At 50.8% G+C, this 23,847-nt stretch overlaps 1 protein-coding gene and 1 long non-coding RNA gene across 3 annotated transcripts in view; one reads left to right on the top strand and one right to left on the bottom strand.

Annotated features, from left to right (window-relative positions):
- Window positions 1-5,687, bottom strand: part of CD99 (CD99 molecule (Xg blood group)) — a 37,092-nt gene extending 31,405 nt beyond the window's left edge. The window contains exon 1 of one of the 2 annotated variants that reach the window (XM_057717339.1): window positions 5,559-5,687. In XM_057717339.1, coding sequence (XP_057573322.1) covers window positions 5,559-5,619 — 61 coding nt within the window. In that variant the 5' untranslated portion in view covers window positions 5,620-5,687. The remainder of the gene's footprint in view (window positions 1-5,558) is intronic. The other variant, XM_057717340.1, reaches the window with a different exon arrangement.
- Window positions 5,089-19,121, top strand: LOC130841272 (uncharacterized). Its single transcript, XR_009050213.1, has 3 exons — window positions 5,089-5,434; window positions 6,833-6,952; window positions 18,024-19,121. It is a non-coding gene; the product is annotated as an uncharacterized LOC130841272 (long non-coding RNA).
- Window positions 19,122-23,847: the final 4,726 nt, after the last annotated feature.

Genomic DNA, 23,847 nt, shown 5'->3' on the forward strand with positions numbered 1-23,847 from the left:
GCTTTATTGTATTTTTGCAAATTGAGGGTTTGGGGCAGACCAGCGTCCAGCACGTCTGTTGGCACCATTTTTCCAACAGCATTTGCTCACTTCGTGTCTCTGTGTCACATTTTGGTAATTCTCGCAATATTCCAACCTTTTTCATTAGGTTTCTATGTGTGACGGTGACCTCTGATCAGTGACCTTTCATGTTACTACTGCAACTCTCTGAAGGCTCAGAGGATGGTTAGCATTTTTCAGAAATAAATTCTTTTTCAATTAAGCCATGTTGTTTTAAGACACAATGTCACTGAACACCTGATAGGCTACAGTCTAGTGTAAACACGACCTTCACATGCACTGGAAAACCAAAAAATTCATGTGACTTGCTTTTACTGGGGTGGTCTGGAACCAAATCCATAATCTCTCCAAGCTATGCCTGTCCTATTAATTAGCTAAATTCACATAGGTATTCTGGTTAGTTACCCTCTCTCACCCAAGAGATTAGCCACAAACAAACAAAAAAAAGAACATCAAGGGTTGGGTGGTCGATCAGAACTCCCCAGGAGGATAAAGCCAGAATCAAAGGCACTATGGTAGTATCTCATAGGACCACCCATTTGCGTATCCGACACAACCTGGCCATTCTCCCAGAAGGACACAAATATCACCACATATTCACAGTTGTTGACTGCGATTGAAGTGTGCGGGTGTGTAATTTATTTTATAAATTAAAAATAAAGGGGATACATGTATAAATACTGCTGATTCACTTTGTTGTACAGCAGAAACTGGCACAACAGTCTAAAGCAATTATCCTTGAATAAAGAGCTAGAAAGAAAGAAAGAAAAAGAAAGAAAGAAAGAAAGAAAGAAAGAAAGAAAGAAAGAAGAAAGAAAGAGAAAGAAAGAAAGAAAGAAAGAAAGAAAGAAAGAAAGAAAGAAAGAAAGAAAGAAAGAAAGAAAAAAAGAAAGAAAGAAAGAGAAAGAAAGAAAGAGAAAGAAAGAAAGAAAAAGAAAGAAAGAGAGAAAGGAAGGAAAAGCCCTGGTGCAAAGAAAGGAAGAGACTTCTCTTCCCTCACCCTTTGCTTCCAGAAGATCCTTCTCTGTCCTTTTGAAAGGCAGGTAAATATTTTTAACGGCTAAAGGAGCCTGTTTTGACAACCTGTACAGAATGGGTGGCACTCACGTAGCTGCTTTTAAAAGCATGTCTTTGCAGCCTTAGTGGGTCACCTGTGATGCATGTCACATCCTGGTGTCACGCTCACTCAATCATAAAAGGGGTTTCTTTGCCTTCTACCTTGGCAGAGAGGCTCTCTGGGTTGATGCTGGGTTGAATTCTAATTCGCCAGCAATACTTTCCCTGTTCCACCGAAGACACTGTGGCAAAGGGCGTCGCCACGAAGGGGCTGCCGTGACTTGGATCACGAGACCCAGGCTGATGACGAGGTCGGCGGGCAGTTCATTTCCAAGTACGTGTCATCCTCGGAGGGTTAGAAAACGCCCCTCTGTCTGCAGAAAACATGTCCGAAACCACGGCACCCCTCAAAAAGGACTTTGGGAGATCTGTAAACACACGCTCCATTATTAATTGTGAGAACAGGCAAAGGAGATCAAAGAGTAGCCTCTGCTGATTCACATGGGACAGACACCCAGGTGTCTGAGCAAACGAACCACGTGCGGACTTGGCGAGATGTCCTGTGCCAGGTGTGTCGCCCCAACCTCCACCAGGGCTCTGCCCCCTATAACGTGCTCCTCAAATACCTGGGTGTCTGAAGGATTCCATGGAAAGCCAGGATGCTGAGTGACTAGGCCTCCCCCTCACCCTGCCAAAGACAACATCCGTCTTCCTTCTAACTCCGTCTACACGTCATACTCAACATCTGATTCTTTTCCCCCTAAAAGAAGCCACCGTGACTGGAAAAGCTCAGTGGGAACAAACACACGTGCTCCACGTGTGTGGTGGCCAGTCTCCTTTGGGAGAAAACATCAGCTGGAAAAAATTCCAGATCTCACACATGAAATCTCGTCATCCTACCCATCAGATGGACTGAGCTACTGGACTACCTGCTTTCTTTTTCCAAACAAACAGCGTATCACCCAGATGAAGAAAAGTGCACCCCCCCCAATCAAGTATTTTAATATCTCCAGTTGCAAAAAAAAAAGGGGGCGGGGCGGAGGTTTGAAACATCGTAAAGTGAGAATGAAGAAAGAGCCAAAGCACTGAAGGAAATAACATGCAATTAACTTTTATCAGAGCCAAACACACGGGCAGGATAAATGAAACTCACTTCCTCTGCCCGCTGGGCACAGACAGGCAGAGCCTGACGGGAAGCGGGAGAGACCGAGCCGCACTTGCTTGGGTGCGGGCGAGGGCATCCCCAGACACCCACTGAGCTGCCCAGGAGATGTCACTTTCTGTAGGCGTCTTCAAACAGCACAGGCTACCGTGCAGAGGCTGGGATGGAGCGTGCGGTCCTGGATTCAGCATCTTCCCGGACCCATTTCCCATCTAGTCCTCACTTAGGTCGCCCAGGTACCAGGGGTTTTAGAGTCTGGGATGTGACTTTCCTACCTGGAGGCAGAATACAGAATCCAAACACCCAGCTCCCAACAACCTGAAGTTCGTGACACTTGCAAATACCGGCGTTTCTCAGCCTCAGCGCGGCTGACACTTGGGGCGGGGCGACTCTCCGATGTGGGGCGTCCTGTGCCCGGTGGGGTGTGGGGCAGCGTCCCTAATCTCCACCCAGCAGGTGCCAGGAGTCCACCCCCACCCTCAACAGCTGGGACGACCAAAAGCATTTGCAGACACGGCCAAGTGTCCCCGGTGGCAGGGGAAGCCGAGCTCTATTTAAAGCTGAAGTGGCCTCTTTCCTTCTAGGGCCCCCCCACCCCTCTCCACCCCACACTGTCCCACAGGGATTTCCAGAAAAACCTGGGCTTCAGCGCCCCGGGTTCCACGTCCTCGGAAACGAGGCCAGTGCCATCTGCACCCCCCTGAAGATCTACCCCTGACTCAAAGGATTCCTGGAGCCAGAACGGAAACCAAGCCAAACGCCTGTTTCTATAGGGAAGTGTGTTCTGAGCTTTGGCGACTGGAAAGCAAACTTTCCTTGATAAAAACCCCACTTGTATCTCAGGAACAGTCCGTTCCCTGCCCCGGACCCCAGAAGGACGAGGCAGGGGAGAGGGAGGAGCCCTCCAGGAGATCAACGTGTATGAAGGCTCTGTCCTCCCTCTGCTCTTTGGGGGCAAGGCTGGCTCCCCACCTCTCCCACCCGGCTGCCACTAAACCCCCGACGTCAGCTGGCTGAAAGCATCAACCAACTTGCAGTAGCTAGAAGCCACCTGCACAGAAATCAGGCAGTTCTGGAGACTTCCCTGTTGGTCCAGTGGGTAAGACTCGCCGCACTCCCAATGCGGGGGGCCCGGGATCAATCCCTAGTCAGGGAACTAGATCCCGCATGTATGTCGCAACTAAGAGAACACATGCCACAACTAAGAAGTCCGTGTGCTGCAACTAACCATCCCGAGTGCCACAACTTGGACCCGGCGCAGCCAACATTTTTTAAAAAAATGAAGAAAAGAAATCAGGCAGCTCTGGACTAACAGTGCTCCGGGTTTTTCCTAAAAATTCTATATGGCTTGTTTTGAGGCCCAAAGAATATAACCTGTAGGTGAAACCCGTAAAAAGATAAACAACTGTCACCAGAGACAGCTTCAAACCCAGCCAAGCCCGCAGCCTGGCCAAGGCTGTGTTCTCCACCCTCGAGTTCCTGAGTTGCCGGACGGTCGCCTGTCTTCGTCCCCAGGTCCCATCAGCCTCATGCAATGTTTCCCTTCCCCCAGCAGATGGTACCTTCTTGGGCCACCAGAACCCCTTGTGACGCATCTCCCTGGGGCCCAGCACACAGTAAGGGCTCAGAGGGGAAGGAACTCATGAAACATGAACAGAGATGTAGCCAGAGGGATGCACCAAAGATTCTTGTGAGCAGGTGGGACCCAACCACACAGCAGGAAAAAAAAAAAAAAAAAAAAGGTGAGGCAGCCAGGCGGGATTTAAGGGCAGGAAAGAAGGAAACAGGAAACCCACTGCAGGGCCTCCCCACCAAGCCGTAAACTCTTCCAAGAGCTCCCCTCTGGACAGGGCTTAATTTTTTGCAAAGCCTCCAGCGGAAGGCACAACTTGAAGAATACCGGGCACACACGTTAAAAATGCAGACATCGATTAGCCAATCCTGCCCCACATAAAAATCAGGCGGGGGGTGGGTAGGGAAGACCCAAAACTCAACCTCTAGCGCGGAGCTGGAACCTTCCAGGTGAACCCCGTGCCTTCCCTGGCCCGCGTCTGGCTCCTAAACAGTGTCCACCACCCATCAGACCAGGCCTGAAACGGCACTACCCTTGTGACTGTCCCCTCACAAATAACCATATAAAGCAGAAAAAACAACCGTGAATCGGAGAACCCGGGTTTTTTTTAAGCCACGCCCCACAGAATCCCAACTTTCGTTTTAAAAAGAGAGAGAGAGAGAGACAAGAACACAGGAGCTCAACTTCCATTCTCAAAGGAGAAGGGGAGAAACAGGCCAGGCTGGGGGGCTGGTGTGCGCGTCCCGGGCCTCCTTTCTCTGGACACTTTTCTGTCTGTGTTTCTGTGGTTCGGCGGATTCTCTGTCCGGGCACAGGGACGCTCGGCCGGGAACACGTGTCCCCCGGCCGCGTCGCTCTGCGCCGAGGCCGCGCGGCGCGGACACGGCGAGCGCGGCGCAGGGCTTCCAGGGCCCCGGGTCCTTCCCGCCCTCCTCCCCGGCCGCGGGTCCAGGCTCCCCCCCGCGGGCCGAGTCCAAATGCAGGCCGGGCCGCAGGGCGCGGCTCCGGGGCGGCCAGCGCGCGCCGGAACAAAGACGCGTCCCCGGGCGCGGCCAGCGCGCAGGGCGGGGTACCCGGGGCGGCCGCAGGGGCGCAGGGGCCACACGCGCGCCCGGGGACGCGAGGGGGTCCCGCGGGGAGCTGCAGCAGGAGGAGGAGGATGCGGGAGGAGGAGGATGCGGGGGGAGGGGGATGCGGGAGGAGGGGGAGCGGGGGGGGGAGGAGGAGCAGCGGGGGGGGGAGAAGGATGCGGGATCGGGGGCCGCCGCTCCCTCCCCGCCCGCTCCCCCGGCCCCCGCCAGGCGCCTCCAACTTGAAGAGCTGGCGAATCTGAAGTCGCACTCGGACGCGCCGCCTCCCGAGTTGAGTCCGAGAGCGCCCGGGAAGAAAGCGGGAGCAAAGAGGGAGGCCCCCTGCCTGGGGCGCGGGCCGGCGGTTGGCACAGCGGGCCCCTCTGGGCGAGCGCGGGGGCCCCCGGCGCGTCCCCGTCCACGCGCTCCCACCCCCCCCCCAAAAAAAACCACGCGCCTCCCAAAGCAGTCGGCGCCCAAAGCACGTCTCCGGCCCTGCACCCCCCCCCCAAGGTACGTAGCTCCCGCGCCGCGCGCCCCCCAGAGCGCGTGCCCCCCAAGGCCTGCCCAGCCCCCCCCGCCCGGCTCGCCGCGGCGCGGGCCTGGGGTCCCCGAGCCGGGCCCGCCGCTCACTCACCCCGGCCGGGCGCGCCGAGCAGGCAGAGCAGCAGCAGCGCGAGGGCGGCCCAGCGCGCCATGGTGCGCCCGGCGCCGCGCAGGGAACTCTCGGGAGTCGCGCGCGCGGGGCGGCGGCGGCGCAGGGACCCCCCCCATCCCCGGGGCGGGGCCGCCGGCGGCCGGAGGGGGCGGGCGGGCGGGCGGGGGTGCGCGCGGTCGCCCCGCCCCGGGCCCCGGGGAGCGCGCGGGGACACCGCCTCCGGCCCCGAAAGCGCAGGCGGGGCGCGTCCCCGCGCAGCCCTCTCCGGCGGGGACCCGCGCCCCCTGCCCCGGGCGGCCTCCCCAGACGCCGGCGGGAAGGCCCCCTCCCTGCCCTGTGCACTGTGCCACCCCCCGCGGTTCCCAAAGCCCAGCCCGGGTAGCACAGCGCACGGCACGGGTGCGGGGTCGGGGGGCGCGGGGCCGCCCTCACGTCCAGCCTGACCCGGGACCGCCTTGGCAGCCGCCTCCGCTCTCCCCCAGGGCACCCCCGCCGCGACAACCCAGGCTGGGCGGGGCAGGACGTGTCCCCCCCTCCCCCATCGGAGGCCGCTGGCACCCAGGTGGCGGGGGAGGGGCCGCTCCGGCGACAGCCGCCAGCCGCAGCTGCCGCGTGGGTGCCCGTCCCTGTCCCAGGCTACCAGTGTTGTTTGAAATTAAGATCTTCGGTGAAAATTCGGTCCGTGTTCCTTCAGGGCACTGGAATGTCGAGTCCGACCCAGAAACAGCCCTGAGTCACCTTCCGGGATTCCCACCCTCCAGACCCCACCCATCCGCTCGGGTCTGAGCCGTCACACCCCTCCCCCTCCAGGGATGACTCAGGGCCCGTCCGGCCGGCCCTCCTGCCACCTGTCCTCCAGCCGCCATCTGTCACCACCCACAAGTGACACGGGCACCCCTGGGGTCAGACAGACACACACCAGACCAGAGGAGCCCGCACCCCAGGGCCGCCAGACTGCTGATCTTACAAGGCCAGCAGTCTGAGCCGACACACCTGGACCCATGGAGAAGCTGCTGGTTCTTCTTGGCCAACTGAAAACCCCCACGCATGATTGCAGCTTACAGGCAGGAAGACAGTATAATCATTTTCGGGGCAGAAACCAAAAAACAAAAACCCTGCCTTTGAAGTGTCACTTCTTGTAGTCACCCTGGGTTAACTGCAGCCAGAGAGTTCCTCCCCACCTCCATGCAAAGTGTTTTCTGCCCCTCACTTTTCAGCCTTGACTCTGCCAGTTACCACTTTCTCTTTCCCAGGTCGTGGTTTTAGGGCCAGTGGAGGGTGTGGACCCTGGGCTGCTGTAAACAAGAGGACCTTCAGGGCTCTCAGGGAAGAAGGAGATGTTGGAGCTGCTGCAGCCCTTTTGACACCTTGAGGTAAGTCCGCCTCTGAATGAAACATAGATAAAAGAAACTGTGTGCTTCCTGCCTGGTCAAATGCCAAAGACCCTCCCCTGGGAACTTTCCACTTCACCCCAATTACCTTCAAAAGAAAGGCGCTACCTGGCAAATCTCCAACCTCTGACAACTGAGTTGCACCACGGCTGACGCTTTCCTCTTTTCAGGAGGTCCTGGAGGTTGGGTGCATTTGATCACTGAGGAGCCGAGTCCCCGTTACCAGCTGTAATCTTAGGCACCGTTGCTCTCTGAATACCAGGCCTGGAGGTTTTTTATTTCTCTCCCTACAGAGAGACATTTTGACGACTTCTCTAACTCTAAGTCATCTCTAAGATGACTTTTGGCTACTTTTCTTAAGTGCTGCCTTCCTTGGTGTAAAATAAATATTTCCATAACATCATGAAGATGCTTTGGCTTCAAGAAGCTCTAACTTCCAGAATGAAAATTAAATTAGTCGATAAAGCTTCCTGACTTGTATCCAAATACCATAGAACCCACTAGAAGTCCATAAGCTGGACTGGGAGCCAGACGGCTCGCATTTGGGAACAGGCCACTTGCTCCACGTGGGGAACCAAGAGGAGTGGTCAGTTAGATGCGTTAAACTGTAGCGTGCTTAATACGAGGGTGAGTCAGAAATTATCCGCACGCTGGCTGTAGAATTTATAGAAGCTTTGATATAACTGGAGTGCGGATAATTTTTGACTTACCCTCGTACATAATGAACTCGTAACCTGCCTTCATTGATGGCTTTAATTGTTGCTGCAAAACAAAACAAACTAAAAATAAAACCTCACATGCTCCCTAAGCATCACAGAGCTTAAACTGTTAAGATGTTTACCCAAAGTTATTTTTCAGCAGCTTGCGGTCAGTTGTGTCCAGTTTGAGCTCAAGCCGTGTGCGACTGGTTAAGACCACGGACCCTCCAACTGGGCATTTATGAGAGTACGCTTGGTGACCTTTTCACATCCCAGGGCCAAAACCTCAACCCTCAGAACAAGCGAATGCCAGCAGTTTCTGAACAGTCGTCCCTGGACCTTAGTGGCAGCTTCTCAGAGTGACGGTCAACTCACTTTTTTTTTTTTTAATTTTTTTTAAATTGAAGTATAGTTTTGATTTACAATGGCGTGTTAAAGCACAGTGACTCAGTTATACATATATATATATATATACACATTCTTTTTTAATATTCTTTTCCATTATGATTTATCTCAGGGTATTGGATATGGTTCCCTGTGCTCTACAGGAGGACCTTGTTGTGTATCCATCCTATATGTTATAGTTTACATTTACTGACCCCAAATACCAGTCCATCCCTCTCTCTCCCCCCTCCCCCTTGGCAACCACAAGTCTGTTCTCTACGTCTGTGAGTCTGTTTCTGTTTTGTACATAAGTTCATTTGCGTCATATTTTAGATACGTGATATCATATGATATTTCTCTTTCTCTGACTTTCTTCACTTAGTATGATCATCTCCAGGTCCATCCCTGTGGCTGCAAATGGCATGATTTCATCCTTTTTTATGGCTGAGTAATATTCCACTGTGTATCTGCACCACATCTTCTTTATGCATTCCTCTGTCGATGGACACTTAGGTTGTTTCCATGCCCTGCCTGTTGTAAATAGTGCTGCAGTGAACACTGTGGTACATGTGTCTTTTTGAATTATGGGTTTCTCTGGGTATATACCCAGGAGTGGAATTGCTGGGTCATATGGTAGCTCTATTTTTAGTTTTTTAAGGAACATCCATCCTGTTCTCCACAGTGGCTGCACCAATTTACATCCCCACTGACCGTGCAGGAGGGTTCCCTTTTCTCCACACCCTGCCTCTCCGGCATTTATTATTTGTAGACTCTTTAATGATGACCATTCTCACCAGTGTCATCACCTCATTTTTTTCTTATCTTCAGTCCTCCGCCTCAGCTTTGTCCCATAAATACCCTAAGCCCTTGGCCTTCAGGGAGGCCGATTTGAGATTTGTTCTCCCGTCTTCTCACGTGCCTGCCTTGCGGACAGACCCTTTCTCTGCTGCAGACCTCAGCGTTGCAGCGTTTCGTTGCTGGGTGTCAGGCGAACGAACCTGGTTTGGTAACACGTGCGTTACACTGGTTGGACCACAGGATGTGACTGGGGTTGGACCATTCTTGAGGGACGCACATGGCAGTTCCAGGGTTACCCTTGGTGGCTCCCAGTCTCAGGCTGGGACCCGGTGTACCCCCTCAGCTTCTAATACTTGATTCCTCTGACTTTGGTCCGTTCATAACCCGCTCTCCAAGCCAGATATTCGTGCATATATATATATTTTCTCTACAACACACGCACACATGGCTTAAACAACAGACATTTATTTCCCACAGTCCTGGAGGCTGGGAGTCCGCGATCACGGCATGGGCAGGTTAGCTCCTGGCGGGACCCTCTTCCTGGCTTACGGATGCCACCTCCTTGCTGTGTCCTCACGTGATGGAGAGAGAGCTCTGGTGTCTCTTCCTCTTTTTGTAAGGACGCCAGTCCAATCCTGGGGGTCCCGTCCTCATCACCTCATCTAACCCTGACCACCTCGTAGAAGCTCCACCTCCTAACACCATCACTTTGGGAATCAGGGCTTCTATAGATGAATTTCCAGGAAGACACACACACATTCAGTCCATAACAACCTCCATCCGTGAAGGATATTCTTTACAACAGCAAAATGGTAAAAACAAACACACACACACACAAAAACACTCGTTTGTATGGGCACTACAGGAAATCAGTGTGTACCAGGATACTGCAGCCATTTGAAAGCATCACAGAAGAATGTTTAATGATTTGGAAATACTCGTAAATGCTGAAGGCACGACCTAAGCCGATGCACATTCTATAGAAACTCTCTCTAGAGGGCTGAGAGAAAATAGCAGGATACACACTCAACCTTTCGTAGGGATTAGTTTTTTTAAAAAGATTAATTAATTATTTATTGGCTGTGTTGGGTCTTCCTTGCTGAGTACGGGCTTTTTCTAGTTGTGGAGAGCAGGGGCTACTCTTCGCTGCGGTGCGCGGGCTCCTCAGTGCTGTGGCTTCTCTTGTTGCGGAGCACGGGCTCTAGGCGTGCGGGCTTCAGTAGTGTGGCTCGTGGGCTCAGCAGTTGTGGCTTGTGGGCTCCAGAGCACAGGCTCAGTAGTTGAGGCACACGGGCTTAGTTCCTTCCACGGCATGTGGGATCTTCCCAGACCAGGGATTGAACCTGTGTCCCCTGCATTGGTAGGCAGATTCCTACCCACTGTGCCACCAGTGAAATCCCAGGGATTAGTTCTTACATTATGAGGGCTGTTTTGGTGTCTGTGTTTTCTCAATTTTCTGCCCTGTACTGTTTTTTGAATAGGAGGTAAGAGTGGGAATTTGGGGAATGCCCTGTAGTGTGACCTAGTTCAGGAAGGAGGTCTTGGTGCAATTTTATAGGATGGAGTCTGGCCTCCCCTCTCACCTCTGGATGTGGAAACCATGAGAACAGACAGAGGGACCATGGGAAGCCTGAAGTCCAGGAAATATATGAGCAGACCGCCCTCCTGGAGTTGGCAGAAGATGTCAAGTACTGCCGGTGAGAAAGAAGAGGATCAAGTTGCGTTCCCGGAAGCAGACCCGGAGATAGAGGTTCTCGTGCCAACCGGCTATGGAGGGAGAGCTCCCGGGAGGAGAAAAGTGAGGGAGGCTGGCCAGGACGGGGCAAGAGCTGAGCAAGGAGTCGTGTCAGCTGGCGAGGAGGCTTACCCCGACCCCGCCGGGCACTCTGGGGCGTGGATTGCCTCCTGGAGGCTGGACCGCCTTCGGTCCACCCTGACGGCCAGTCGTTGGACAGGGACTGCCTCCCACCCCACGAAGGGCATAACCTTTGTGGTGAAGTGCCTCGTCTTCACACCAGGACCATTCTGGGCAGCTGTGAGCTGTGAACAGCCAACACGCAGAGCAGGTGGCGGTTGGGTGCCCAGGCTTGCTGGGCGTGAGCAATGTCCACTACATCACCACCCGCAATAAAATCAAAGCTGCTTATCGTGGAAGACGGGATGAAGGATATGGGATGAGCAACTTGAAGTCTCACACATACACTAAATGGATGGATGGATGGATGGAATGGATGGATGGATGGATGGAATGAGTGGATGGGTGGGTGGGTGAGTGGGTAGTAGGTGGATGGATGGGTAGATGGGTAGAATGAGTGGATGGATGGATGGGTGGATGGATGGATGGATGGATGGAATGGATGGATGGATAGATGGATGGAATGAGTGGATGGATGGATGGATGGATGGATGGATGGAATGAGTGGATGGATGGGTGGATGGGTGGGTGGGTGAGTGGGTAGTAGGTGGATGGATGGGTAGATGGGTAGAATGAGTGGATGGATGGATGGGTGGATGGATGGATGGATGGGTAGAATGAGTGGATGGATGGATGGGTGGATGGATGGATGGTTGGAATGAGTGGATGGATGGGTGGATGGATGGGTGGGTGAGTGGGTAGTAGGTGGATGGATGGATGGGTGGATGGATGTTATTAACCCCTGGCCACACCAAATCATGTCCAGCAGACATTCTTCTGATCTTGAAACAATTCTTGGATAGTCAGCCAAAGTTGATAAACTTGCAATCTGGTATATATTCACCCAGTCCGCTGCCCTGAATCACATCGGCCTCACAGCCCTTTCAAGCTTAAGGCTTTAATTGTCAAGCCTGGACAACACCCGATCCTTCAGTCTTTGGCAGTCAGCAGGGCCTATCCCACCAGCACTTCCCTCCTCCAAGCCCCCACCTATGCAGCTGCCTGCCCCCTAGAACTTTACTTCTTATTCTCAGCATTTCCTGTTGGTAGGAATCATTTTTTTCCCCTCATCTCTCTGTAACAGAACTGAAGTTAGAAAGTTGAGACTAGAAAAAGACGTATATAGGAGTGTGTGAAATATTCTTTAATTTTATCTGGAATCCTGGTTCTTCTTCATGTAAAGAGAGTGTATCAAGGGAAAGAAGAAAATAAGGGGGAAAAGAGCACGAGAAAAACGTGACTGTAGCCAAAAGTCACAGGAAATGTTTCACAGTCAAAACCGTCCTTGTTTCCTGTTTAAGTGTCACTGAATGGAAATGATGATGCATAAGAAATACTTCATTTTTGGTGGCACACACAAAACCAGACACCAGCGAACAAGCTCACGTGGCTTTAATTTTACATCTGAGGCCACTTTGGGAATGTGAAGTTGTTAGGACTAAGACTCATCCAGAGAGCTGGAAACCAAAAGAATGAGGTCCAACCCCATGTGGGTGGAACTCATCCAACCTGTTGAGTGCTAGAAGGGAAAAACAAGATGGCAGAAGGAGGAATTTCCTCCCTCTCTGCTTAAGCAGAGACGTCCATCTTCTCAGCGTTCTCAGGCCTTTGGACTTGGACTGGCTACACCGCCAGCTCTGCTGGGTGTCCAGCTTTTGGATAGCAGACCATGGGACTTCTTAGCTTCCATAACCATGAGCCCATTCCTATAATAAATCTTCTCTTATACTTATGTCCACATATCCTCTTGGTTCTGTTTCTCTGGAGAACCCTGACTAATACAGAGGGTGATGGATACAGGGGGTGATGGGGATGGAGGATGATGGGCAGGAGGTGGTCCAAGAAGACCTCTTTGAAGACACAGGTGGCCTCTGAGGCCATGTGAATGTAGTGGAGGCTGCAGCATGGGATAGGTTCTCCTCGCTAGAACCTCCAGAAGGAATCAGCCCCGCTGACCTCTTGATTCCAAACTTCTCCATGACTACGGGAAAATAAATACCTGTTGGTTTTCAGACACCTAGTTTGAGATGCTTTGTTGTGGCGGCCCCTGGAAACGCATACAAAGATTAGAGCCGTGCTGATGGCCTTTCCCCGTCAAACAATGATGAGTCTATGCTCTCAATGATATCCTCTCTGCACTCACATGCATTTCTCTGTGTGTGGGAAAGTGGGGAGACACAGGCCACTCAGAGGCAGGGATGCGTAAGGAACCCAAGTGTAGTTTCGGGTCGTTCTGCTGCCCTGCTGATCTGTCCTCTGTGAAGTTTCTCAGGTCTAAGCAGCAGAATAGAATTCTGAATGGTGTTGTTAAAAAAAAAAAAGGAATTTGGATAGTTGCAGAATTGCTAAAAGAGCTGGTGGGTGCACAGGGATGAAATATGTTTATATGTTTATAATCTATAATCCCCTCGCCTTGAGTGTGGGTGGGATCTGAGATACCCTTCTGACCCAGAAAATACGGTAAAAAGGATGACATGTCCCTGCCATGATTACATTACATACAATGTAGTTTCTTTGTATGTTTTAAAATTTATTTATTTATTTATCGGCTGCTGCGTTGGGTCTTCGTTGCTGCACGCGGGCTTTCTCTAGTTGCGATGAGTGAGGGCTGCTCTTCGTTGCGGTACGCAGGCTTCTCATTGTGGTGACTTCTTTTGTTGCAGAGCACGGGCTTTAGGGGGGCGGGCTTCAGTAGTTGCGGCACGTGGGCTCGGTAGTTGTGGGTCACAGGCTTAGTTGCTCCGTGGCATGTGGGATCTTCCCGGACTAGGGATGGAACCCGTGTCCCCTGCATTGGCAGACGGGTTCTTAACCACTGTGCCGCCAGGGAAGTCCCATACAAAGTAGTTTTGTCACCAAGAAAAATCTCTAGTCTCTCTCTCTCTCTGTCTCTTTCTCTCTCTCCCCCCCCCCCCCGCCCCCCCCCAGTCACTGGCTTTGGCAAATGAACTTGCAATGAGGTACATGACCAGAATAAAAGAACTCACGTGACACAGAACAGTCGGGGACCTGAGGGCTGCTTCCAGCAAGAAACTGGAGATGAATTCCACCAATAGCCTCAAACGCCACAGGAAGTGGACCTGACCCCGGTTGAGTGTGCGATGAGAACACCAGCCCAGCTTATCCCAGGATGGCCACCTGCTCAGACCCTGAGGCGGAGAACCCACTTAAGCCAGGCCTGGATTCCTGGCCCATGGGAACAGTGAGATAACCAATGTGCGTTGATTTAAGATGCTAAATTTGTAATGATTGGTTATGTGCCGTCAGAAAACGCCTCCAGCTTGGAGAACCAGCCTTGGGACTCCGCAGGCAGGAAAATGCCCCAAAACGAAACTGCAAAATTAGTCTATGAGGATGTTTCTCGGGGCACCGCAGCGCCGGGAACTCAGCCTGGCTGTCCCACCTCTGCCTCCGGAGAGACTGACTTGCAGGTGTGTCTCGCGCTCCCGGTGAAAAGCCAGGGAACGGATGCATCTGCTTACACCCCCTGGGGTTCAGGTCCCCTCCTCCAGCTGCAAGGGAGGCAGGGAAGTGCACATCGGAGGTTGCGTCCGCGCTGGGGTTCGTGGGGAGAGGAGGGCCCCAGGCAGGGGGAGGTTTGTCCCCACCCTGTTCAGCCTGCCACGGGCAGTGGGCTTCACGAACCACTTCCTAATGGCCCTACAGCCCCTAGGACTGGTGAAGGCATCCCTGAGCCAGACTCCCCCTCATGAAATTCACTCCATGTCACCCCTTCGACGGGGCCATCAAATCTGTTTTTCAGTGTTTCATTCAAAATAGGAGGTACCAGACGTCCCTGGTGGCGCAGTGGTTAAGAATCCACCTGCCAATGCAGGGGACATGGGTTCGAGCCCTGGGCCGGGAAGATCCCACATGTCATGGAGCCACGAAGCCCGTGCGACACAAGTACTGAGCCCCCATGCCACAACGACTGAAGACCACGCACCTAGAGCCCATGCCCTGCAACAAGAGAAGCGACTGCACTGAGAAGCCCGCGCACCACAATGAAGAGTAGCCCCGGTTCACCACAACTAGGGAAAGCCCGCCTGGAGCAACGAACACCCAGCACAGCCAATTAATTAATTAATTAATTAGAAAAAAAGAAAATAGGAGTTTCCTTTTTTCAAAGGTAAAAAGAATAGTACACACCTGTAAACTCAGCCAACCTTGTTTCATCTGTTCCTCTTCTCAGCCTGGATGACTTACAGACCAATCCCAGACGTCATAACTTCGTCGACAAATATTTGAGTATCTCTGAAAGTGAAATTTCATATTTAAAAGCCACGACACCTTAAAAATAATCAATAATTCACACTTTCATGAGATATCAAGGCAGGAATATGTTTACCCATTGTCTTAAAATACTTGAATCACAGCTGGATTGCTTAAATTGGGATACAAAGAAATCCCATAAAGTATGAAAAAATGAAATAAGAACAGAGTAGAATAGAATAAATGGAATAAAATAAATAAGAGGAAGTACAATAAGAATAAAATAAAATAAGAATCAATAAGAGTAAAATAAATAGAATAAAGTAGAATAGAATAAGATAAATAGAATAGAATGAAACAGAATGAAATAGAATTGAATAAAAAAAATGAAAATTCAGATAAAATAAAGTAAAATTAAAATAGAATAGAATAACATAACATAAAAGAAATCAGGTTCCTCATCTCCCGGGACAGGTGAATCTGCTCTGTTGATGTCTGCAACACACAGCCTGTCGGGAACCGTTCACCAGTAACCACACGTGGCGAACACTCCAGCTGTCATTCTCATTTGTCTCGAAATTCCCTTTCCCATCTCAACACCCCCTCAGCTTAGAACGTTTCGGGGCCTCCCGCCTGTCTTTGAAGGGCCCCCAAGTTTCAACCGACTAACGGCTCTAGAATCAGCGTGAGGACAGGCGACTTTTACGCCCTGGAAATGAAAACGACACCCGTGTACTTTTTGGTTTTCTCATCATGAATTAGACCTTTTTTTAAAATGGGTCATTCAGCATCTGGAAGACATTTGGTGTCACGAGTCATATTAAAATCACGTGTCTCTCGTCCTCCGGAGCTGGCCTGTCTGGCAGTCAGTGTGCTCCAATCAGGGTGACCCTGGGCCGCGACACGTCCCGGGAGAGAACACGTGCAAAGTCGAGGAGGTGTTGGGGTGGGGGGGTGACGGCTTCTGGATTTAATTTATCTATGGTGCCAACAAAGGCAGCCAAACACCATGAACTTCTTTCTTTCCCTTTGCAATTACAGACAGACCTCCTTTCATTGCACTTCTAAGATAGAGCGGGGGTTTTTTTGTTTGGTTTTATTTTTGTTTTGTTTTGTTTTCTAACAAATGGAAGGTTTGAGGCAACCCTGCAGAATTTTCCCAGCAGCATGTGCTCACTTTGTATCTCTGGCTCCCATGTTGGTAATTCTCACAATATTTTAAACTTTTTCATTATGGCTGTATTTCTTACAGTGGTGTGATCCGTGGGCTTTGATGTGACTGCTACGATGTCTCTTTTTCTCTCCTGTTGAAAAACAAAACTCAAGGGATGTCCCTGGCGCAGTCCAGTGGCTAAGACGTGGCGTTCCAATGCAGGGGCTGTGGGTTTGATCCCTGGTCGGAGGAGCTAGGATCCCACATGCCTTGTGGCCAAAAAAACAAAAAACAAAAAAAACCCCCAAAGACATAAAACAGAAGCAATATTGTAACATATTCAATAAAGACTTTAAAAATGGTCCACACCAAAAAAAAAAAAAAAATCTTAAAAAAAAAAAGCATTCAATAGATGACCAACAAGACCTACTGTATAGCACAGGAAATATACTCAATATTGTGTAAGAACCTATCATCAAAAAGAATCTTAAAAAGTGCATATATGACTGAATCACTTTGCTGAACACCTGAAACCAAAACAGCACTGCAAGTCAACTACACTTCAAAAGCACTTTTTTTTTTAAAGAAAAACATCGGTCAAACTTTGCACTTTACCTTATCTAGGCTGATAAACCAGTTCCAATTAAAAAGAAAATTCAACCGAGTAGATGGTAAAGGTGTTATTGGCTTGATCTGATAGGTCATAAAGCAGGCAGCATGCCATCCAGCAGACAGAAAGCAGCCCTGAGGAGCTGAAGACAATGAGAGACTTACAGGCAGGAGAGAGCAGGACAAGGAAGTTCCACCAGAAAAAAAGCAGATTGGGTGGGGCAAGGTCACTTTCCTTCAGGGCAGGGGGTGTATCAGGCACGTTCTCTCTGTCGGGCCAACCGGCTGATTCTTTGTTGTTTTGGTTTTTAATGTTTTTTTTTTATCGTGGTACAAGTCACATAATATAAACAGTATTTTAACCATATGTCACTGCACAGCTCCATGGCACTAAGTACATTCTCACTGTTGTACCACCATCACCACCATCCACATCCTGAATTTTTCACCTTCCTAGACGGAAACTCTGTCCCCTTTAAACACGAACTCCCACTTTCCCCTCCCCCACCCCACCCATCCCTGCCCCCTGGCATCTACCAATGTACTTTCTGACTGTGAATTTGGCTCTTCTAGGTAGACGAGGTGATTCTTCTTTTTTAATTCTGGTTTTTTTTTGGTTTTTTTTTTTTTTAATAATAATCTTTGGATATATCTTTCACACTTAGCCTTTATTTTTACTAATTTATTTATTTATTGGCTGTGTTGGGTCTTTGTTGCTGCGCACGGGTTTTCTCTAGTTGCAGAGAGCGAAGGCAAGTCTTTGTTGCGGTACGCAGGCTCCTCATTGCCGTGGCTTCTCTTGTTGCCAAGCATGGGCTCTAGGCATGTGGGCTTCAGTAGTTGTGGTACACGGGCTCAATAGCTGTGGCTCCTGGAGCTCTAGAGCACAGGCTCAGTGGCTGTGGCCCACGGGCTTCATTGCCCCGCGGCATGTGGGATCTTCCCGGCCCAGGGCTGGAACCCGTGTCCCCTGCACGGGCAGGCGGATTCTCAACCGCTGTGCCCCCAGGGACATCCGACCAGGTGGTTCTTGATTGACCGGTTTAAGATTCCGTTTCTGGGAGAGGCCAACACTGTAATCGCCTCCGTTGGGTGATGTGAGGCTTAGCAGAAATGCTCTTTTGGGGCCTGTCGTCTTGTGGTTAACACTTGGCCATCCTCAGTTATCCGACCACAGCTGGAGAAACGTAGCTGGGCAGAAGGAAATATTCTTTCCTTGCCTCCGGTACTTTGGAGGAGTTGCTTGCTGTCCTCACCGAAGTCGCCTTCTTTCTGTCTCTCAAGGGCGCCGATCTGTGACACCCACAAAGCAGGCACCAAACACAAGGTGAACGAGTGAGGCAATGCAAGAGCCCCCTCGGTGATGCTTCGAGCCTCGCAGGTGACCGTGAACTTCCTAACGTCATCGAGTGTCAGCAAAGCGGGGCCGGCAAGGCAAACCTCAGCCCACTGCTTAATCTCGTCGAGCCCGTGAGCTGGACGTCGTGGTTTGCACGTTCAGATGGTTGAAAAGAAGATCCAAAGAACACGATTTCATGACACTATATGAAAATGTGCCCCTCTCGCTAAAATCCAGAAGACCGCAAGTAACAAGCATTCGTGAGGATGTGGAGAAAAGGGAGCCCTCCTGCCCTGTGGGTGGGAATGTAAGTTGGTGCAGCCACTGTGGAGAACAGGATGGAGGTTCCTTAAAAAAACTAAACATAGAGCTACCATATGACCCAGCAACCCCAGTCCTGAGCACATATCCAGAGAAAACTATAATTCAAAAAGACACACGCACCCCAGTATTCATTGCAGCACTATTTACAGTAGCCAGGACATGAAAGCAGCCTAAATGTCCATCGACACATGAATGGATAAATAAGATGTGGTGCATGTGTACAATGGAATATTACTCAGCCATAAAAAAGAATGAAATCATGCCATTTGCAGCCACAGGGATGGACCTAGAGATGATCATACGAAGTGAAGTCAGACGCAGAAAGAGAAATACTGTATGCTATCACTTATATGTGGAATCTAAAATATAAGGCAAACTAGTGACTATAACAAAACAAAGAAGCAGAGTCCCAGATACACAGAACAAACTAGTGGTTTGCAGTGGGAAGGGGGAGGGGCAAGACAGGGGTAGGGGGTTAAGAGACTCAAACTACTACATACAAAATAAAGAAGCTATGGGGCTTCCTAGGTGGCGCAGTGGTTGAGAATCCGCCTGCCAATGCAGGGGACACGGGTTCGATCCCTGCTCCGGGAGGATCCCACATGCCGCGGAGCAGCTAAGCCTGTGTGCTACAGCTATTGAGCCTGCGCTTTAGAGCCCGTGAGCCACAACTACTGAGCCCATGTGCTGCAACTACTGAAGCCCACACGCCTAGAGCCCGTGCTCCACAACAAGAGAAGCCACGGCAATGAGGAGCCTGTGCACCACAACAAAGAGTAGCCCTCACTCACCGCAACTAAAAGAAAGCCCGCGCACAGCAAAGGAAAAAAAAAAAAAAAAAGACCCAACAGCCAATAAAATAAATAAATAAATAAATTTATTAAAAAAAAAAAATAAAGAAGCTACAAGCATATAGTTGCAGCAGAGGGCATAGAGCCCATACTTTGTAATTACTATAAATGGAGTATAACCTTTCAAAACTGTGAAAGTCTGTTGTACACCTGTGACATATAATATTGTACATCAAGGATACCTCAGTTCTTTTTTAAATGTTTATTTTTATTTATTCATTTATTTATTTATTGGCTGCATTGGGTCTTCGTTGCTGCGTACGGGCTTTCTCTAGTTGCGGTGAGCGGGGGCTACTCTTCATTACGGTGCACGGGCTTCTCACTGCGGAGGCTTCTCTCGTTGTGGAGCACGGGCTCTAGGTGCATGGGCTTCAGTAGTTGTGGCTCACGGGCTCAGTAGTTGCGGGGCACGGGCTTAGTTGCTCCGCGGCATGTGGGATCTTCCCGGAGCAGGGATGGAACCCGTGTCCTCTGCAGTGGCAGACGGATTCTTAACCACTGCGCCACCAGGGAAGCCCCTCAATTTTTAAAAATGATACGGCATTGACATTTCAGTGTCCATGAGTAAAGTCTGAGCAGGACTCAGCCACGGCCGCTTCTTCACGTGCTGCCTGTAGCGGTCTCGGGGCTACGACCACTAAGGTGACTTTGTCATGACAGCGACCAGATGGCCGGCGCAGCCTGAAGTAGGTACCCAGCATCCCTTAGCAGGGTGGGCCCGTCCCCGACCTGCTACCCACAGACATGGGTGGATTGCAGGAGAAGTGAACTTTTCCAGCGAAAAGAAAGAGGCAGTCAGAGAAGTTGCAAGCCTTTCCGCTGAGCCCCTGTCGAAGCAGGAGAGCCGTGTGTAGGCCATGCCTGGGAAATTGTGATTTCCCAAATATATAGCCAAAGAGCTACATAGTTGGTCTTTTCCCCATCCTTGGCACAGAGCTCCTAAAATCCTTAGAATTTTGACGTGGGAGATCAAGGTGTCTTTGCTTACGTGAGTGAGGTGACTTTGGGAAAGGCCTGAAGGATGGGGCTGGTCGCCAGGGCAACCAAGGAGTGATGAGAGCTTTAGAACCTTCAGTCCCACGCCTGAGCTTCCGGGAGGGGCGGGGAAGAGGGGCGGGAGGTGGAACCCGTCACCCGTGGCTGAGGATTTAATCGGTTGTGTCTACGTCATGAAGTCTGCATGAACCCCGGAAAGGCTGGGGCTGGGAGAGTCTCCAGGCTGGTGAACCCGCAGAGAACTGGGGAGGAGGGCAGCCTGGAGAGGTGTGGGGCCCCCCTGCCCGGCCTCACCCTCTGCATCGGTCCCCTCTGGCTGTACCGCGTTAGCTACTTTTGTAATAAACCAGTGATCTAGTGAGTAAATGTTTCCCGAGTCCTGTGAGCGGTTGTAGCAAATTAATCAAACCCAAAGAGAGGTCCTGGGAACCTCAGATCTGTATAGCCGGTCCGTCGGAAGCCCAGGTGTCCGCCCGGAGCTGCGATCGGGGTCTGACGCTGGGCGTGGGGGTGGGGGTGTCTTGTAGGATTGAGCCCTTCCCCCCAGCGGGGTCCGTCCACCCAGCTGACCATCCGCTCGGGTCATCCAGCTGCAGGGGTCCCTTTCACTCCTGTGAGCCCCGTCTTCCCGGCTCCTGAGTGCTTCATCCGCTGGACGGGTGACTGTGCCCAGAGGCTGGTGCTACTGGAACACGGTGTCCCCCTGCGCAGTGGGCTGGACGTGCCGGGGATCCTGTGACCTGCTGTCACCAGGGCCCTGAGCCCGCTGGCCGCCTGCGGCTGCCATGGGTGTGTCCGGTGACCTTTGAGGAGTGACTCCTCCCCGGAGCTCCCCGAGGGCCAGTGCTGAGCCCACAGGGTGTCCTCCCTGGAAAGCAAACCCCAGGGTCTGCTTCTGGGGGACCCGACCCAAGACACCCCCTTTCTTCTTTCCCTGGGGAAACCTGGTTTTATGGGGGACACGGTGCTCACAGCCCTGCCCCAGCCCAGAGGGACTAGTTTGCATTGCAAGCAAACCACAGTCACCCCACTTCCTTCCTCTCATGCGGTGGGGTGGCTTTGATGAGTAAGAGGCTGGACCCCACGCGGAGAGCAAGGTCTCCCCGATTTCAGATCCCTCTGTCCTTTCTGCCTTATCACGGCCTCCCCTGGGGCCCAACAAAACGCCCCAACTGCTTGATGCTTGAGACACAAAAGCCCCTTTTCAAACCGTAAATGAATGTACAGTGGAATATGCCTCAGGCAGAAAAAAGAATGAAGTCACGCCATTGGCAGCAACATGTGTGGACCTAGAGATTATCGTACTGAGTGAAGTAAGTCAGAGAGAGAAAGACAAATGTTCTGTAATCTCACTTCTATGCGGAATCTAAAAAATACAGCAAACTAGTGAAAGGAACACAAAAGAAGCAGACTCACAGATATAGACCACAAGCGAGTGGTAACCCTCGGGAAGGAGGAAGGCAGAGGGGCAAGATGGGGGAGGAGATTAACAGGCACAAACTGCTATGCATGAAATAAATAAGCTGCAAGGATATATTTACAGCACAGGGCATAGAGCCAATATTTTACAAGAACTGTAAATGGAGTATAACCTTTAAAAATTGTGAATTGCTATGTTGTACACCTGAAACTTTTGTAACATGGTACATCAATTTTACACCAATAAAAAATATTTTTTTGGGGGGAGGGATAAATTAGGAGTTTGGGGTGAACATATACACACTACTATATATAAAACAGATAATTCGTAAGGACCTACTGTACAGCACAGGGAAACTCTCCTCTATCCTCTGAAATGACCTATATGGGAAAAGAGCCTGAAACAGGGGATAGATGTATACGTATAACGGACTCACTTTGCTGTACACCTGAAACGAACAGCACATGGTACACCCACTATACTTCAATAGAAAATAACAGTTAAATTAAAACCAATTTTAAATGGTGAATTAAGTACATGTGTCTCAGGGAAAACCCTCGTTCCAATCCCTCCCCCCCCCCCCCCCCCCCCCCGGAGCGTGGTGTTAAAATAACATCTTTCTTGGTCTAGAAAGAACACCTTTCTCTTTGTGAAGGGTAATTCTGCAGGACTTTGTTTGTTTGCTTCACGACCAAGGGGAAAGCAAACAAACTTTACAGACGCAGCAGAGAAACCGCACCCACCAGCCTGCCCGCCTTCTGCTGTTTTGTTTTCGCCCTCTCCATGGAGATCGTGTGCAGCTCTAAATCTGGCTTTTCTAAGCCACAAAGAATGAAGCGCTGAAGATTAGTAAGACTTCCTGCTCTGCTGCAGGTTTTGCAAGAGAGGTGATAGAACGGAAGAATGTTAGTTTTGATAGCCGATTGATGTTTTAAAAGCTACTTGCCATTTCCATGGGTTTTTTTTTTTTTTTTACTTTTTGATTTTTTTTTTTCTTGGAGACACTTTATTGTAAGCATTGAGATTTTGAATCTTATTCCTTCTTAGGAATCTTCCAAAGACCACCACCACCACCAACAAAAAATTCATGCTTTTTCTATCAGAATACGATGCACTCTGTCAGGCAGTGTGTGTGTGCATCTATTAGAATCCTTTACAAATTGAAGATATGTGACGGTGATGTCTATAAGTTGGTATCTTAGGGATCTTATTTTTCTTATATTTTGAGTGTTTTGTTGTTTTATCAGCCATGGATATTTTTAAAAACACGGCACAGACCCAGAGGCAAAAAGGTGTGTGTGTGTGTGTGTGTGTGTCTTGCCGGAGGCAGCCCCCGTGGTGGGGCAATTCTGCCACCTTTACCCCTCTGCCCAGCGCATAAGAAGTGGTCATATTCCTAAGTGCAGGTTCCCGCGATAGATGTGCTCCACATCTGAAGACCTGAATCTTCACACACTCATCTCGAACCTGAAGAAAGTTGGATACAGTCTAGGACCGTCTGCACTGGGGCACTGACAGCCACCCCCCTGGCAAGTGCAGTGCCCTTTCTCCTTCGCGTGGGAGAGACGGTGCCTGTGATGCTTTCTTGCAAGATGCAGGGAGAGAATATTGCTTTGTTCTTCCCCTTCCTGCCCTCCGCCCCCCCATAGGACTCCAGGCACAAGGGGACCAGAATGCCTTTGTCTAGTGGAGACTAGGAAGGCCACCATCATGTGGTACCCAGTGGGCATTTCCATCCAGGCAAGATCCCATCTGAGACTCCAAGTCTTGTCCGTCGCTCAAGGGCAACGGATGTAGGCAAGCTCTTCCTTCCTCCGAGGAGGAAATCTCTTCTTTTTTTGGACCACACCATGCAGCATGTGGGTTCTCAGTTCCCCAACCAGGGATTGAACCTGTGCCTCCTGCGGCGGAAGCTCTGAGTCCTAACCGCTGGACGGCCAGGGAAGCCCCAAGGAAGAAATCTTTCCTTCCCTCTCACACCTCAGCAAATGCCTGCTGCCATCTCTCTCTGTCCTCCCTGCTAAATCAATCTCTCTCCCTCTCCCTTCCTCCCTCCCTCTCTCTCTCTCTCACACACACACACACCACACGCACGCACGTACAGTGGGATGCAGTGAGGCTCAGTGTTTATTCCCCAGAAGAATCAATGAATAAGTTAACAAAGGCAAGTCTCCGTTA

This window comes from Hippopotamus amphibius, chromosome X (assembly GCF_030028045.1).
Source record: "Hippopotamus amphibius kiboko isolate mHipAmp2 chromosome X, mHipAmp2.hap2, whole genome shotgun sequence".
In the NCBI taxonomy this organism is placed as follows: domain Eukaryota; kingdom Metazoa; phylum Chordata; class Mammalia; order Artiodactyla; family Hippopotamidae; genus Hippopotamus; species Hippopotamus amphibius.